The sequence below is a fragment of the Candida tropicalis genome, assembly GCF_000006335.3.
Source record: "Candida tropicalis MYA-3404 genomic scaffold supercont3.4, whole genome shotgun sequence".
Classification (NCBI taxonomy): domain Eukaryota; kingdom Fungi; phylum Ascomycota; class Pichiomycetes; order Serinales; family Debaryomycetaceae; genus Candida; species Candida tropicalis.
Genome location: NW_003020056.1, coordinates 1180767 through 1196556, shown reverse-complemented (window position 1 = coordinate 1196556; position 15790 = coordinate 1180767). Strand labels below are relative to the sequence as shown.

The 15790-nt window shown below is 31.2% G+C and overlaps 6 protein-coding genes and 1 non-coding gene across 7 annotated transcripts; 3 read left to right on the top strand and 4 right to left on the bottom strand. All coding sequences in view use genetic code 12, as the record gives it.

Moving 5' to 3' along the window:
* Positions 1-18: 18 nt before the first annotated feature.
* Positions 19-2745, top strand: CDC54 (MCM DNA helicase complex subunit; the record flags this gene model as incomplete). Its single annotated transcript, XM_002549198.1, has 1 exon — positions 19-2745. One exon carries the CDS (start codon positions 19-21, stop codon positions 2743-2745), a length of 2727 nt encoding a protein of 908 aa, XP_002549244.1.
* Positions 2746-2864: 119 nt separating this feature from the next.
* CTRG_03540 (uncharacterized protein) lies at positions 2865-3374 on the bottom strand (the record flags this gene model as incomplete). The annotated part of the gene is made up of 1 exon (XM_002549197.1): positions 2865-3374. One exon carries the CDS (start codon positions 3372-3374, stop codon positions 2865-2867), a length of 510 nt encoding a protein of 169 aa, XP_002549243.1.
* Positions 3375-3755: 381 nt separating this feature from the next.
* Positions 3756-4997, top strand: CTRG_03539 (uncharacterized protein; the record flags this gene model as incomplete). The annotated part of the gene is made up of 1 exon (XM_002549196.1): positions 3756-4997. The coding sequence occupies one exon, from the start codon at positions 3756-3758 to the stop codon at positions 4995-4997; it is 1242 nt and encodes a 413-aa protein (XP_002549242.1).
* An 86-nt stretch (positions 4998-5083) lies between these two features.
* GSG1 (Gsg1p) lies at positions 5084-7144 on the bottom strand (the record flags this gene model as incomplete). Its single annotated transcript, XM_002549195.1, has 1 exon — positions 5084-7144. The coding sequence occupies one exon, from the start codon at positions 7142-7144 to the stop codon at positions 5084-5086; it is 2061 nt and encodes a 686-aa protein (XP_002549241.1).
* Positions 7145-7526: 382 nt separating this feature from the next.
* Positions 7527-11648, bottom strand: RAX2 (Rax2p; the record flags this gene model as incomplete). Its single annotated transcript, XM_002549194.1, has 1 exon — positions 7527-11648. The coding sequence occupies one exon, from the start codon at positions 11646-11648 to the stop codon at positions 7527-7529; it is 4122 nt and encodes a 1373-aa protein (XP_002549240.1).
* A 1358-nt stretch (positions 11649-13006) lies between these two features.
* Positions 13007-13104, top strand: CTRG_06387. The gene has a single exon. It is a non-coding gene; the product is annotated as a tRNA-Trp (tRNA).
* A 178-nt stretch (positions 13105-13282) lies between these two features.
* CTRG_03536 (sortilin family protein) lies at positions 13283-15409 on the bottom strand (the record flags this gene model as incomplete). Its single annotated transcript, XM_002549193.1, has 1 exon — positions 13283-15409. One exon carries the CDS (start codon positions 15407-15409, stop codon positions 13283-13285), a length of 2127 nt encoding a protein of 708 aa, XP_002549239.1.
* Between the last annotated feature and the right edge of the window lie 381 nt (positions 15410-15790).

Genomic DNA, 15790 nt, shown 5'->3' with positions numbered 1-15790 from the left:
GAAATAAGAATACAAGTCATGTCATCTCCACCTCAAAGTAGTAATAATAACCATACTAATGGTCAACAGGATTCACTTGAAAGAGAATCTGAATCCATCTCACAGAGTCAACAACCTCCAATTGTTTCATCTCCATTATTTTTCAATTCATCTAATCCAGGTTCAGATATCGGATCCAATAACTTCAACTCACAAAGTCAAAGAAGAAATGATATTTCTTCTCCATTACATTATACCTCATCTGCACAACCAACATCAGATATTGGTTTTGATTCTCAAAGATCTGCTAGAGTTCAAGATGTGGGTAGAATCATGAGACGTGCCCAAAGAAGTGATATTCAAGATAGTACTTCATCTCCACTGCGTAACAGAAGATATTTTAATCCAGTGAGAGGTGGTCCACAAACTCCTTCAAACTTGGGATCTGCTACTTCACAACAATACAGCACGGATCCAGCCGAACCAAATGATGAGCCAGTAAGAGTCATTTGGGGTACAAATGTTTCCATTCAAGAATGTTCTAATATTTTCAGAGAATTCTTATTGTCCTTCAAGTATAAATATAGAAGGGATATGGAAGGTGAACTTGTTGAGCCAGAGGACCATGAGTTGTACTATGTGAATCAATTGAATACTATTATGGAATTGGGATTGACAAATCTTAATTTAGATGCCAAAAATTTGTTGTCTTATCCATCCACTAGAAAATTATACTATCAGTTAATTAACTATCCGCAAGAAATTATTCCAATTATGGATCACACCATCAAGGATTGTTTAATTCAAATTATTAATGATTCAGGTACTACCAGTCCTGCAGAATCAAAACTTGATGAAATTGAAACTAATGTTTATACCATTCGTCCATATAATGTTAACATGGTTGAAAAGGGTATTCGTGAATTGAACCCTAATGATATTGACAAATTGGTTAGTGTTAAAGGTTTGACTTTGCGTTCTACATCGATTATTCCGGACATGAAAGTTGCCTTTTTCAGATGTAATGCATGTGGTCACACTGTTGGTGTTGAAATTGATAGAGGGGTTATTTCAGAACCAACTAAATGTCCTAGAGAAGTTTGTGGTCAACGAAACTCAATGGTACTTATCCATAACCGTTCTTCATTTTCTGACAAACAAGTCATCAAATTACAAGAAACACCAGATTTGGTTCCTGATGGTCAAACTCCACACTCTATTAACTTGTGTGTCTATGACGAATTGGTTGATTCTTGTCGTGCTGGTGATCGTGTTGAAGTTTGTGGTATTTTCAGATCCACCCCTGTCAGAGCCAATCCAAGACAAAGAGCGTTGAAAAGTTTATACAAAACTTATTTGGATATTGTTCATATTAAGAAGATTGACAAGAGGCGATTGGGAGGTGATATTTCTACATTGGAACATGAAGTTGCTGAAAAGGATCAAGAAGTTGAGCAAGTTAGAAAGATAACTGCTGAAGAAATTGAAAAGATTAAAGAAATCTCTGAACGTGATGATTTATATGAAGTTTTAGCCAGATCATTGGCTCCTTCTATTTATGAGATGGATGATGTTAAGAAAGGGATCTTGTTGCAGTTGTTTGGTGGTACCAATAAAACTTTCAAGAAAGGTGGTAGATATAGAGGTGACATCAATGTGTTGTTGTGTGGTGATCCATCCACTTCGAAATCTCAAATCTTACAATATGTTCATAAAATCGCCCCAAGAGGGGTTTACACATCTGGTAAAGGTTCTTCTGCCGTTGGTTTGACTGCTTATATCACCAGAGATATTGATACCAAGCAATTAGTTTTGGAAAGTGGTGCTCTTGTGTTATCTGATGGTGGTGTTTGTTGCATTGATGAATTTGACAAAATGAGTGATGCTACAAGATCGGTGCTACATGAAGTTATGGAACAACAAACTATTTCTATTGCTAAAGCTGGTATTATCACTACCTTAAATGCTAGAACTTCTATTTTGGCATCGGCAAATCCTATCAATTCGCGTTATGATCCAAACTTACCGGTTACTGCAAATATTGATTTACCACCACCTTTATTGTCGCGTTTTGATTTGGTTTATTTGATTTTGGATAAAGTTGACGAAACAATTGATAGACAATTGGCTAGACATTTGACTGATATGTATTTGGAAGATACTCCTGAAACTGTCAACACTAGTTATGTTTTGCCGGTCGATTTATTGACCCTTTACATCCAATACGCTAAAGAAAACTATAATCCAGTTATGACTGAAGAAGGTAAACATGAATTAGTGAGAGCATATGTTGAAATGAGAAAATTGGGTGAAGACGCTAGATCTTCTGAAAAGAGAATCACTGCCACTACTAGACAATTGGAATCCATGATTAGATTATCTGAAGCCCATGCTAAAATGAGATTATCTGAAAGAGTTGAATTAATTGATGTTAAAGAAGCTGTTAGATTGATTAAATCTGCAATTAAAGATTATGCTACTGATCCAGTCACTGGTAGAATTGATATGGATATGATTCAAACGGGTACTACTAATCAACAAAGAAGAGTTCAAGAAGATTTAGCTAATGAAATTTTAAAGATCATTGATGAAAATAACAACTTAATTAGATTCAATGATTTGAGTATGAAATTGAATGAAAGATCTTCTATTAGAGTCGAAAATCTGACTATTAATGAAACTTTAAAAAGATTACATCAAGAAGGTAAGATTCTTGAAACTGGTGATAGTCATAGAAGAACAATTAGAAAAATTGCAATTGTTTAGAATTTGTGATGTTGTTTGTAGTTTATTGTGTATTATTATTATTATTATTAAAATTATTGTTTGTTTCGTTTATATTTATACATATAAGTATATTATTTACAGATTTTTCTTTAAATCATCTAATAGAATGATTTCTTTGGTTTTGGATCATTCAATTGAGTAGCAATCACTACTGGTTCTTTAATCACAGGAGCTTGTTCTTGTTGAACTTGTTGGTCTTCTTTTTCAACTTCATCTGCTACTTGTTTCAAGAACTGATCTAATTGTTCATCAACTTCAACATCTGTTCTTGAATTGTATTTATTTTCAGTAAATGAATTAGCCAATTTTAATTCTTGAGCAATATCAACTTTTTCATTTCTTTCTAATTTAGCAATTAAATCTTCTAATATTTCAAATTTCAAATTATATGATTTTGATAAAGTTTCTAAATTTTTCCTACTATTTATCATATCAACAATTATAGATGTTGTTATTAATGTCCAAATCAATGATTTGGTTGTTGGAGTATTCAATAAATCAAAGAATTTTGGTTTAGTACGAACATATTGTTTTGCAGTGGTTGAATTAAATCTGCTAAAAAGTAATCGAGAACTTCTACTTATTGTCAGAAGATTTCTAGTAAACATTATTGTGGTAGATAGTGAATGATGATGATGTTGATGATGATGGTTGATTCGGCTTTGAGGTGTAATTTTTTTTTTGTCTGTTTTTTCATTGCACGAGATTTCGTCCGTTCGTGCCCTACGGCGGAGATGGTGGTAGTGCGGCGGCGGCGGCGGTGGTGGCCGTGATAGCTACGTGTATGGCCGGAGCGATAAGACTAAAGCAAATAAAAGGGCAATCAATAAAGAACAAGCAAGAAGACAAAGAAAGAAAAAAAAAAATGAACAAGTTTTGTTTTACCAAATATCTCAGAGGAATTTCAGGTTATAACACTGATAACAAGAAACAACCCATTTTTATTTAAAAGAACAAAAAACTAATAACCAACTTTCATTATATTAACCATGAAGGTACCCAAAGTCACCAGTATAATATTGGTGGTATTACTATCTTTAACATTCCTAAATTTCATGCTAAAATATTATACATATTTTGTATTAATGGTTTCATCAACTAAAAAACAACAAGAATTACAACAAGGTCAAGGTCAAGGACAACTGAATCAAGAATCCCATTCTCAATTGGCTCAAGAAACTGGTGAAATACCTCATCCTCATGAATTATTTGTACCGTTATTAACATTCATCCCCACAAAATCACCTGTTTTGACACGACCTTGGGTTTTAATAACTTCAAGTTTTATTGAGGAGAATTTTTTTGAATTATTTATTAGTATTTTATTGATTTTTTATCTATCAAGATATTTAGAAACTATTTGGGGTTCTAAAGAATTTTCTAAATTTATAATAGTAAATGTAATTGTTAGTAATATAACTATTTACATATATTATAATTTGAAATCTTTAGTATTTGGAGAATTGACAAATGATAATTTACCTCCAGTTATATTAAGTTCTATGTCAATTAATATGGGGTTAATTATTGGTATTAAACAAAGAATAGCAAATCATTATTTGATATTTTTCAAAGGAAATCTCAGAATTAAAATTAATTATTTACCATTCTTGACAATTATATTTACTTGGGTTTTATCTTTATTAAGTGAAGAATTTTTTATATTATATGTCATGAGTATTGTTGGATTTATTGTAAGTTGGACATATTTAAGATTTTTTAAAGCAAGTGCTAATGAAAGACAATCATATTTATTACCATTTTCAATAAGTCATAATAATAAAAAGAAAAATAGATTTAAACCAGTTACAAATGTTAATCAAGCAACTAGTACTAATTTCCCAATTGAAAATGATTCAATTAGAGGTGATAGATCAGAACAATTTGCATTTTATACATTTTTCCCATATCCTTTATCAATTATAGTAAAATTTATTTCCAATAAGATTTTTATGTATATGGTAAGACATAAATTTTTAAATCCTCATGATTTCCTTCCAGATGAAGATGATGTTGATGGTGAAGATAATGATCAAGAACAATATCAAGATGTTGATACTTTGAAAAATAACCTTTTTGGTGTATCCTCATTAAAAGGTGCTGGTGATGTCTCCACCATTCCTAAATCAATCTGGGATTGGTTGATACCTGGTAACAAAGATAAAAATCATAACAGTATAAAGACAAGTATGGATAAACGTAGAAAATTGGCCCTAAAAGAATTGGAATAGTATATGAGTATATGAGTATATACATATATATATATATATATATATATAAATTTATAAATATTTATTTACTTATGATAAGCTTCTCATTACTCTAGTGATTGTTTAATGTTTCCTAATAGTTCATCACTTCTATTATACCAAGCTTCTATACTATCTTCATTTTCTGGGTATACTAATGCAATATTATTAAATAATCGTTTTATTTGTGATGTATTGTTCAGTAGCTTCCATTGTTTCATGGATAACAAGTACCATAATGCTGATTTTCTATATCTTGTACATCCAATAGTGGTTGCATTCTTCGGTACTGGCATTTTCATTTGATTAACATACATTCCTTCTTCCTCTTGTTCTTCTTCCTTGGTATTATCCTGACCTGTAAGAGTTTCCTGTAATAGTGAATAATTTTCCCATAATAAAAATATCGATCTGCCAGCATTATAACCTAATCTTTCATGCAAAATAGCTTTTATAATCAGATAATTATAAGTTGTCATTACTCCTGCTAAATGGTGTTCGAAATCACTGGATAATTTCAAAAGATACTTTTCAATCATTTCATACCACCAATAGGAAATATGGAAAATTTGACTCATGCACAACAACAACTCCACCACAATAATCATGGTTCTGAAACTAAAAGTTTTCAAATTTAATCTTGATTTAAACGTATATGATAAGTTATCCATATATGGATCGATTATATCATGTCTAATCTTTCTTAATGTGTTTTTATCTGGAACTGGGGTTTTAATCGTTGGGTTTAAGTTTTGTTGAGTTTGTGCTAATAATAATGAAACAATACACATTTCTTGTGTTGATGCAACATAAACCCATGCTCTATCATTACTGTAATCTTTTCTAATTATTTCATATGTCGAATAAGCATACTTGAAATCTTTCAACATTATTGACCAATCAGCTAGTTTTCTTAAAACTTGTTCTGAAGACGATTTATAATAATAATTTTCCTGATAATTAAATGAAGAATTTGGATTATTACCTCCATTTTTTATAGCAGAATTATTTAGTAAATTTGTATCACTGTTATTCCCGCTATTGAACAATTTCCTTGAAACCAGGAAAAATCTCCCCGTAATTGATTTCTTTGGTTGTAACATCTGATCATCCCATAATCTAATCTTTGCTTGCATATGAGGAATTAAAAATTTGTTGATATATTCACTTAATTTAGTTCGTATAGTCACATCTATACTCTTGCTTATTTGAAACCCATCATTTGATTCATTCAAGCTAATTCTTTGTAAATCTTCTTCAATTGTACAATTCTCAATTAATGATATTATATTTTTATCCTCCTCAGTTTCTTCATTATTATAGTTCATGGGGAATATAGTACAATTAAGATTTAATTTATTCTTGATTTCATTTGAGAAACTTACAATTTCATTACTGGAAAATTTACCTAAATCATAAATAATAAAAATATGAACCATTAAATCATCAATTTGGAAATATTTTGGGAAATTAAAATTTCTAAAATCAACAATTAATTTTCTTAAATCTTCTATTGAATCAGTTTCATAATCAATAATGAAAATTTGACTTACTGGATGATTAAATGTTTCAAATGGAGTAATTTGATTTGAAGTAATCATCTTATCAAATAATGTTAAGTACATATCTTTGCCATTATCTTTCGCCACATGTCTTAAATAACTTTCTAACGAAGAAATACTAAACAATTGATTCAACGGTGTTCCGCTGTTTCCACTATTATTACTCCCACCTATAATACCTTCATTCAATGATGAATGTGATAAAGTTGGTGAAGAACTAGAAGCAAGTCTATTCAGTGATTTACCACCAATATTGCTATTGCTTTGAGCATTTAAAATACTTAAAAGTTCAGGTAAAGAAGGTTCAAATCTTATGGGGAAACTAGCATAATTTTTCGTCATCAACTGAGTATTTAATATTTTATATTGTTGATTTGGTACTGAATATTTGGCATTGTTCCCATATGGTTTGAATATTTGTAATGTGGAGATGTTTTGATTATTCGTTATTGATTGAAAAATAACATCAACATTATGAGTAGCATGAATTGAAATTAATGGTGAGAATGTATGATGCAATAAATGTTGTCTTGAAATTAACGGATCTAATCCCTTTGGGTAGTCCATTGCTGGCTAATATAAAAAATGAATGTATGAAATGTAGATGAATTTAAAGTTGAGTTGTAAAAGATTTCTTTACTACGGTGTTGATGATTTTCCTTTAGGCTTGAACTGACGAAAAAAAAAAAAAAAAAAAAAAATCAAATCAAAAAAGTCAAATTGTGATTCCCGCAAACGGAAGCGAATGCGGCACTCATAAAGAGAACTAAATTATAAAAAAAGATATAAATAATAAAACTCTTATTAAATAAACACTTATAAAATCTAAAAGAAAATCAAATAAAGAATAATAATAAAGGAAAACCAAAAACGCCAATATTTACTGTTAGAAAGAAAGCAAAAAAACCCACATACTACTTGTATGATTAAATTAATAAAATATCATATTCTATTTTTCTCTTTGTAAATCGATTTCATGTAATAAATCTTCAGGATTAACTGCATTCATCATTTCATTTTCCTCGATTCTTTGTGCTGGAACGTATCCATCTTTTCTGGGCCTGAATAATGCAAAATATGGAATAATGTATAACAACCCTAATAATGTAGTTGATCCTAATGCACATGCTAATGAAATACCAACTACTTTACCACGAGATAAGAATCTATTCTTACTTTTCAAATCATCGGAAGATTGAAATCTATTGGAATCATCAATCAAAATAGACCTAATGTCTCCTATTTCTAATGAATTGCTCAGATCCAGTGATTGACTTGTGAATACGTATGGGATCCATGAAGTACCATTGTACAACGCCATGTTAACTAATCCATAATCTTTCAAATCAAAAATACCAGCAACAGTCAAAATGTTACTTTTATCAAAATACGTTCCATTGTAATTACTTGACGAAGATAATGTTAATAATTTGATATCATTAAATGTGGTATAATTTTCATAAACAATATCGTCATCAATTCTGTTCCAATGAGTACCGTCAAACCCATAGATAGAGTCTTGACCCATGGCCACTAATCTTCCATTCAAATTCTTGTTATTTTCATCATTTAAGATAAATCTTTCAACGCTAGCATCAATATCATTCAAAGTATCTTTGGTAGCAAATGCTGCAGTTTGGAAATTATATGTCAAGAAATTAACATTGCTGTTATTTAGAGTCAAATTGGTACCCACAATCAAAGCTTGGTTACTTTGGAAGAATTTCATATCAGTAACAACACCAGACACACTAATGGATTGATCATTGGAATCTTGGGGATTAATCCATCTAGTGTTTTCAATATCATAAACACACAATGAAGGACATGACAAAGAACCAGCAAGATCAAAGTCGCCACCAACTAATAATCGATTACCTTCGTTAAACAACACCATAGAATTGACTTCGATTGGATCACCATTACTATTAGACAATACTGGTGGTTGGAATGATGTGAATGTGTCGTTGATCAAGTCGTAGATCACAATACCCGTGAGGTTCAGGGAATCCCCAATAGCAACAGAGCCGTTAACTCCCATGAAAAGATATTCATTATTGTTATCAACATATAATGATTGGATCATAGTATCGTCACCCCATGTCGCATTACCTTGTAATGACCTCATCGCATTTTCAGGGTTATTATTGTCAATAAATCCCACATTCTTGACATTATTAGATTCAAATCTACCACCAATTATACTTAAGGAGCTGTTGACGTAGAAAGAATTGGTTATTATAAATGATACATTCTTGTTAACCTCAATCCCAAACTGGTTGAACTTTCCATCTGAAATATAAGCTTGATCTGTGGTGTAAAAATCCATTGTGTTAAATCCAGAGCCACCAAGTATCTGTTGACGTTCATTCAACACAGCCGCTTGACTAAGATTCAATTGTCTATTAGAATCTGTGACCCAAGTCAAGTTACCATTATCCCAAGTTCTAAAGACACCATCTCCTGAAAACACGTAGTATTCAGTGCCATTGATTGTGACATTAGTAAATTGGTTGAAACTAGTAGGTTCATAATCATTTCCAAAACTATACCATTGTTTATCTGAATATAATGCAAAGTTATTAGCTGAGGAGACAGTTTCATTGTCATTTGATAAGTCTTTAATATCACTTGAACCGCTAACATCCAATGCAAAGTCACCAATGGCTAACACACCTTGAGGAAGATTGATTAATCTGGAAATAGAATTATTAAAGCTACCTCCAAGAATTGATTGAGAATCTCTTTTTAATAATCTATTTGGAAGATTGATGATGGTCTCATTTGCTGTGGAGTTATAAGATTCAATGGATAATTGAAGTAAATTATTATTAGACAATGTAAGGTTTTCGCTATCTGATTTGAAATTTCCCAACAACATTAAACTATCGTTTCCTTGCAAAATGATTTGATCAACCACAGTATCATTGGAAAAACGGCCACTTAACAAATTGATAGAAGAGTTACCAACAAATGTGTTATTTTGACTGATATATGTTCTATTGTTTCTTTTGTAGTGTACCAACAGTTCATCGAAATAGGAAAAATTTGCCAATGAATATTCAAATAACCCATTCAATTTGATTGTTGTTAATTCAGAACGAGTACTATTTCTGGTGTGGTTTGTCAGATTCTTATCATAAATACTGTCCAAAGAGACAATGTTTGCAATGACTTTGTCGACAACCATAAATGGTTCTTCAGAAGATGGGTCAACACGATCATGGTAGGATATTTCAATTCTATTTGTTCCAGAGGTGGTTGTTGATCCATTCAAATGACCATAGAATAAGTAGTCAAATTTGAAGTTTTCATTATTTTGGTAGATTAAATTTGTGGCCAAAATATTATCATGGTCACCAAAAACAGTAACATTCACAATGGCTCTTTGGGAACAAGAATTGTCGGATGCACAACCTGGAGTTGTCATAATAATTGAATAATTACCAGAGTATGAGATATTTGGAAATAATGTCATCTTGGCAGTAGTATCATGAGTTACCAAGTAATCGTAGTCAGTAACACCTGAATCTATTTCTTGAATCGATTCAAAAGTTCCAGAATTAATTTCAGCATAGTTGTTATTATCCAGACTGAAATCAAAGTCACAATTTGGTTCATTTAATGTGTTGTTACCATACACGGTAATTGCGTTTTGATATAATTCAAAACCAGCCAAAATACCTTGTTCTCCATACCAATCAACAATGGTGACAATAACTTCATCGACGCCAACTTCATTAACAAAGGCAAATTCTTGGAAATCAGAACCGTAACCCAAGTTTTTAGTATTGGTTGATGGGTCATAATATTGGAAATAGGAACCATTTTCTTCATCAACGAAAACCGAGCTATCTTCATTTAACTCAGTAGCATTGGCAATATTGTTCTCCACATGATCATTCAAGTCATCAAATGATAATAAAGGACACCAGGCATCACAGTATGCTAATTCATTTGTAGCTGGATCGATATAAGTTAAATTCATAATACCATTATTTGGATAGGAATAAATTCTAAACAATTTAATACCATTTGAACCTTCAGGAATGTAAAGTCTAGCTTTAGTAGGTTGAACACCTTTCATTTCACTTGGCAATTGCACTCTCCATTCGGCACCGGAGTTTGGTATTGCTGCCCATTCATTACCATTTGCAGGACAAATAATGGCACTTGCATCTTCATCTGAATCTTGACCATTTACTGTTGTAAAAGTCCCGTGTCGAAGGGAAATTAATTGTTCAGCACTGACAATGGTAGTGTTACTTGTATTGGAGTTTTTAGTTTTATTGGTAGTTATATTATGAACCAATAAATCAGATAATCCAAGGGTATCAAATTGACCTCCAAATACAATAGAACCTAATTGATCATTTTCTTCACTGTCATCATCATTCTTATTATTCAAGATTTTGGCAATGGTATTAACTACTGAGTTTTCACCAAAACCTTGGAATAAAGTGGATTCAACTTTTTCAGCAGAAATATTATATACTGCTGCACTATAAGTATTATTGAATTTGAAATCACCTCCAAGATATATCAAACCATTGTCATGAAATACAGTATTTACAGAACCATTTATATCATCTTCAAAAATTGGAGTGATTTTTTTACTTGAAGTTTCATAAATAATTGGACTGATAACTGACTTGTTGTTGAACTTTGTAAAATTACCATTGATAAGGACTGTCTCATTTGTTAATACAATCAATTGATTAATTTGACCATTTACATCAGCAAATTTTAAGCTGAAATTCTGTTCGATATCCTGGATATATAAACTATCGGTAGGTTCAGAAGCCGTTGATGATGATGAGGAAGTATTATTTGTTACGTCATCCCTTTTTGTTAATAAATTTGAAGACCCAGTTGGTGGGTTAACAATTTGTGAAGAATTTATATATGAATAGAAGGATAAAGCTTCAAATGATCCAAACAATCCTATTCTACTACCAAAATCCCCGTAATTGAACTCTGGTAGTGATACTGGTTGGAAAAGATCTGCTGCATGACATAGGACAGTTATTGATGTTATTAGAAATAATAAAGATTGTAGTGAAAGTTTCATGTTGTAGTAGTTTTATAGTAAATCAGAATGAATTAAAAAATGAAAAATGACAAAAATACAAAACAGAAACAGAAATAGAAACAGGAACAATGAACGAATGACTGATGAATATAAAGAACTGAAGCTAATGATTGGTATAATTATAAGTGTAAATGTATGTTGATGGTTTGCAAAAAAAAAATTCACTATTGGTTGTCCTTTTGAATGTCTGTTTGTTTGTTTGTTTGGTGTGTGTTTTTTTCTGTATGGTGTTGTCTGAGGTTTGAATCAAAAATTTTTTTTTTCTTTTGGTCGTCTCTTTTTTTTTCTACCTTCCTTCTCTTTGTTGTTGTTGTTGTTGTTTTACGTTTGACGCACATTTCATTCCCACTCAAAATCTGTCTTTGTTTACATTCTGAGTTTTAAAAGATTGAACTGCGTTTATCCCCCCATGCAATTGAACAGAATGATGCAACAACAGTTAACAAAAACATAACTAATAATCAAGTATATTGACAGCGACATGTTTTCTGGTCTAAAGTATTTCTTTTTATTAAAGAACACCACCATTGGACTAAACACGGTGTGGGACCAGGGGGTCGTGCACAAGATCCCCAATTATTAAAACATTCGATTTTGTGTGATTATGTTATTGCCGCTTTTTAGTTTGGTTCTTTTTTTTTCGTGTCACTGTGGCAGTTGTTGTTGTTGTTGTAAAATATGCAACAATGTGTACAATCTGTTCCTGTCTTTATCTCTTTTACAAATAACAATAAAGTATGTACACACACTTCTCCAATATATCATATTCTGTAAATATATAATATTCATGGATTCTTTTGTATATTCATTCTTTCTGGTTATGTATCCAATGATGTTATTTATCCCTTACTTTCTCTCTTTTTTTCTTCGTTATTTCTATTATATGCACGTATTACTAAAAGCCACAGGACCCTACATGAAATTATCTCCCTCGTAGTCAAGTCAAGACCAATTAACAATTAGATCTATAATTAACTGGCATGATACACTACAGTAAGTTGTTAAAAAAGAATCGAATTACCTGATTTGATTCTATAATAAACAATATTGATAATAAGGAATAAATTTAAAGTATACAATTTTATGAAATAATCTTATGAATTTAATAATTTCTTCCCGATTTTAAACCAAAATTTTTCAAAAATAAGATCAAGAAAAACATCATTAAAAGATATCAATTACCACTCTCTGTAAGGCTTACTTAAATTTATATCCAACCAAAATATAATCTAGTATCAATATCATCTATTATAAGATAGTAATATAAATTATTCTGTTTTAATGCCATAAGAAAACTAAATCTGTTAACCCCATTATGCAGGAACTCACAACAAGTCGACTCTATGGCTCAATTGGCAGAGCATCGGATTCCAATAACTGGAATTCTCGGTTTGAAAAAATCCGAAGGTTACAGGTTCAAGTCCTGTTAGGGTCAATTATTTTTTTACATCTATATTCATCATTATCTTTTCATAGATCACTTTAATCGACCATAAATAGACATAATGATATAGAATACATAGTAATATTTTTTTTTCTTATGTTTAATTCTTTTTTTGCTTTCAAATCTATACTATAATAATAAAATATAATCATGTTTGTGGTTACAATGGTTATTGTTGTTGTTGTTCTTCTTCTTCTTCATCACCAATATCGAAAAGTCTATCATCAGTAGCAACTGATTGTTCAATTTCTTGAGCGTCATCATCAAAAGCATTTGCTTCTTCTTCATCATCATCACCATCAATAAAAGGATCTCTTCTTGAGAAATCTTCAGTACTAAGTCTACCATCTTCCAATTCATCATCTAAATTATCTTGGAAATCACCAAATAATTCATCTTCTTCATTTTCAAAATTTGGAACATTAACATAATTTCTATGACCTGGAGATCTTCTAAAAATTGCATTACTAACTTTTTCCAACAACATAAGATCAATTTTTAATATTGTTTTAGCTGTGGCTACAACTATAGCTGCAGTAAAAATACCACCTCTAACGATTTTATTAACCACAACATCAACTTGATCATTTTCAATTGGATTAAATCCATCTTCTTCATCTAATCTAATTTGTCCCAATCTTTTAAATCCTCCATTTCTACGAATACCTCGATCATAAACAAACCAAACACTTGCCAAGAAGATCAAGAATGGAATGAAAATAACAAAGAATAATTTATGTCCTGATACATCATGTCCATAAAATTCATCAAATTCTTTTTGTTTACCAGGACATGCTTTAGGATTCCAATTATCAAATTGTTGTCCTCCTTTACATGTAGATAATGGAATTTTTCTATATCCAGTACTTTCAAAATATTGGAATGCATTTTCTTTTTCACACATCGATTTTTGATAATCTTTTGAACTTAATCCTTTAACTAATTTACAAGTATTATCATTTATATCACGATAATAATTATAATCACATTCATAATCACGACGAGTACAAGAACAATTCTTCACTTGTTTATATCCAATATCTAATGGTGCACTACCAATAAAACAATCAGTACGACCAACAATTCTTCTCAAATATTTGGATTCATGTCCAAAAATACATTTATCACCACTTTGTGGATAAGTAGGTGTCCAATATTCATAATCATCATGTTCTGGATCATCCAAATTCAATTGACATTGACGTTCATGAATGTTTGTAAAATCAATACAAATTGCCAATGTATCATGAGAATCTTTAGGATTTTCAGTAAACAACAAGAATTTTCTAGCAGTATCAGTTGGGACGGTAGCTAAATCATTGATCTTCAATGGTGAATCAATAAATTTAAATTCATTCCAAGTTTTACCATCATCAAGTGAATATAAAATACTATCCGTGGATTGAACCGCATCAACAAGAACCAATATAGTTCCTTGATCACCATATTCCCACATATAAACTCCTTTCTTGATTTCTTTCCAAGTAACACCTCCATCAGTACTAAGGAAAGTAGAACCAGAGTCCATAGGAGTTAAATATTCACCAACATTACCGACACCAATCAAGAACCCAGTGGCTGAACCACTGGAAAAAGTATCTCTATAATCAGCTCTTTCAGTAAATCCATGTAAATGCAATGCACATTTACTTAAAGATTGACCACTACATGGATATTTCTTACCTTCAGAATCAACTGCTGGAGGTACCAAATAATTCCATTCACTTCCGTCATTATGCGAAATCAAAGTTTGTAATTTCTTTTCACCTTGACCATCTTTGGCATTGGCAACAACATTGGCAATAATAGTGCCTTCCAAACCATCAATTTTATCAAAATCAACATATCCTTCAGTATTTCTATTTACATTATCCAAAGAAACAACAAAATAAGTACCATTGGAATTGGATTTCAATAAAGGACCATATTCAAAGTTTGGCTTTTCACTAGTGGTAACATGCATGAAAATAGCCTTTGAACTTGAATCCAAAACAGTAAATGCTTGATGAGATCCAACCTTCAAATCATGAGGGAAATCTGCATCAGCAAAAGTAGTTCCATCAACAGATACTTTAGACAACAAAGAATTCTTCTTTTCATCAATAGTGGCAACAACAACATAATTACCTGTTAAGGCAAATCCAACTATATTGTCGAAAACTTTTTCTGGTTGAGAACTTGGAGATTCTAAACTAAACATTTCTAATCTTCTATCATTAGGACTGGAACAATAGATAACTTTATTTGGTTTTTCAAATATAGAACCAACAAAATCACAAGTTTTAACATTCTTCATCAACTCATTAAACGAAGCACCGGCATCATCAGTATAATATGCATTTACGGTACATTTACCATTGCTACAATCTTCACCAAACCAAATGAATTCCTTGGCATTAGTATAGTGGAAAGAAACTGCTCTGTAAACTTGAGAAGATAAAGAACTTGGTGCCTTTTGCTTAGTGAAAGTTGCACCACCATCATCAGATACATAAATAATATCCGAATCAGTGATGAGAATAACTGTACCAGCAACAGGTCCAGTATAGAAACCCAAGATTTTATCAGAAACAGGAACTTCAACAAATGATTCTCCACCATTATTTGAAATCCAAAGTTTATCATCACGAGTTTAACAACAACATTGTCTGAGCAGACTTGTCTTCTGAATCAGCAA